General features: G+C 34.4%; 1 protein-coding gene across 1 annotated transcript in view; it reads left to right on the top strand.

The window, feature by feature from the left end:
- LOC127740661 (uncharacterized) overlaps positions 1-1,235 on the top strand; it is a 3,950-nt gene that overhangs the window by 781 nt on the left and 1,934 nt on the right. Inside the window, exon 2 of the mRNA XM_052252001.1 lies at positions 71-351. Within this exon, the coding sequence (XP_052107961.1) occupies positions 71-351 (281 nt within the window). The remainder of the gene's footprint in view (positions 1-70; positions 352-1,235) is intronic.

Genomic DNA, 1,235 nt, shown 5'->3' with positions numbered 1-1,235 from the left:
AAGAGATGGTTTAACGTGAAAGGATCCAAGAAAATTTGGATACCTAAGGTCACTTGAGTTTATTTTGTAGGTTTGCCTAGCATCCAAGAAAAAGGAAAATATGTGGTACATGGATAGCGGATGCTCTAGGCATATGACCGGAAAGACAACCTTCTTCATAAAGCTTGATGAATATGATGGAGGACTTGTTACCTTTGGTGATGATGCAAAAGAAAAAATAGTGGCTGTTGGGAAAGTTGGTAAAAACTTCTCTTCTTGTATAAATGATGTGCTTCTTGTAAATGGTTTGAAACATAACTTACTTAGTGTTAGTCAATTGTGTGATTTAGGTTTTGATGTTATCTTTAAGAAGTTTGTTTGCTTGGTTGTTTGTGAAAAAACTGGGGATGTTTTATTTGAAGCTAAAAGATGCAATAATGTGTATGGATTAACTCTTGAGGATTTAAAGGAACAAAATGGAACATGCTTTACCTCACTTGAATCTGAAAAATGGCTTTGGCATAGAAAGTTGGGACATGCTAGCATGTACCAAATTTCTAAGCTAGTCAAAAGGAATTTGGTTAGAGGAATTCCAAACATCAAGTTTGATAAGGATCTTACTTGTGATGATTGCCAATTGGGCAAACAAGTAAAATCCTCTTTTAAATTAAAAGATGGAATCTCAACCAAAAGGCCATTGGAAATGTTACATATTGATCTTTTTGGTCCTACTAGAACTCAAAGTTTGGGAGGTAAACATTATGGCCTTGTTGTGGTTGATGATTACTCTAGATTCGGTTGGGTACTCTTTCTTGCTCATAAGAATGATGCGTTTTATGCTTTTTCCACCCTGTGTAAGAAAATTCAAAATGAAAAGGATTTGAAAATTGCCCATTTAAGAAGTGATCATGGAAGAGAATTTGAAAATCAAGATTTTAAAAAATTCTGTGATGACTTAGGGATTTCTCATAATTTTTTATGCCCTAGAACACCCCAACAAAATGGGGTGGTTGAAAGAAGGAATCGAAGCCTTCAAGAAATGACTAGGGCCATGCTATGTGAGAACGAAATTCCTAAATTTTTATGGGCTGAAGCTGTGAACACAGCATGTTATATTTTGAATAGAACAATCATTAGAAAAGGGTTAAAGAAAACTCCTTATGAGCTATGGAAAGGAACCCCTCCAAATCTTAAGTATTTTCATGTTTTTGGATGTAAATGCTTTGTGCTTAATAATAAAGAAAATCTTGGAAAAT

Source organism: Arachis duranensis, chromosome 1 (assembly GCF_000817695.3).
Source record: "Arachis duranensis cultivar V14167 chromosome 1, aradu.V14167.gnm2.J7QH, whole genome shotgun sequence".
NCBI classification, from domain to species: Eukaryota; Viridiplantae; Streptophyta; class Magnoliopsida; order Fabales; family Fabaceae; genus Arachis; species Arachis duranensis.
Note: the sequence above shows the minus strand (reverse complement) of the source record. Positions and strands in the feature narration are given on the sequence as shown.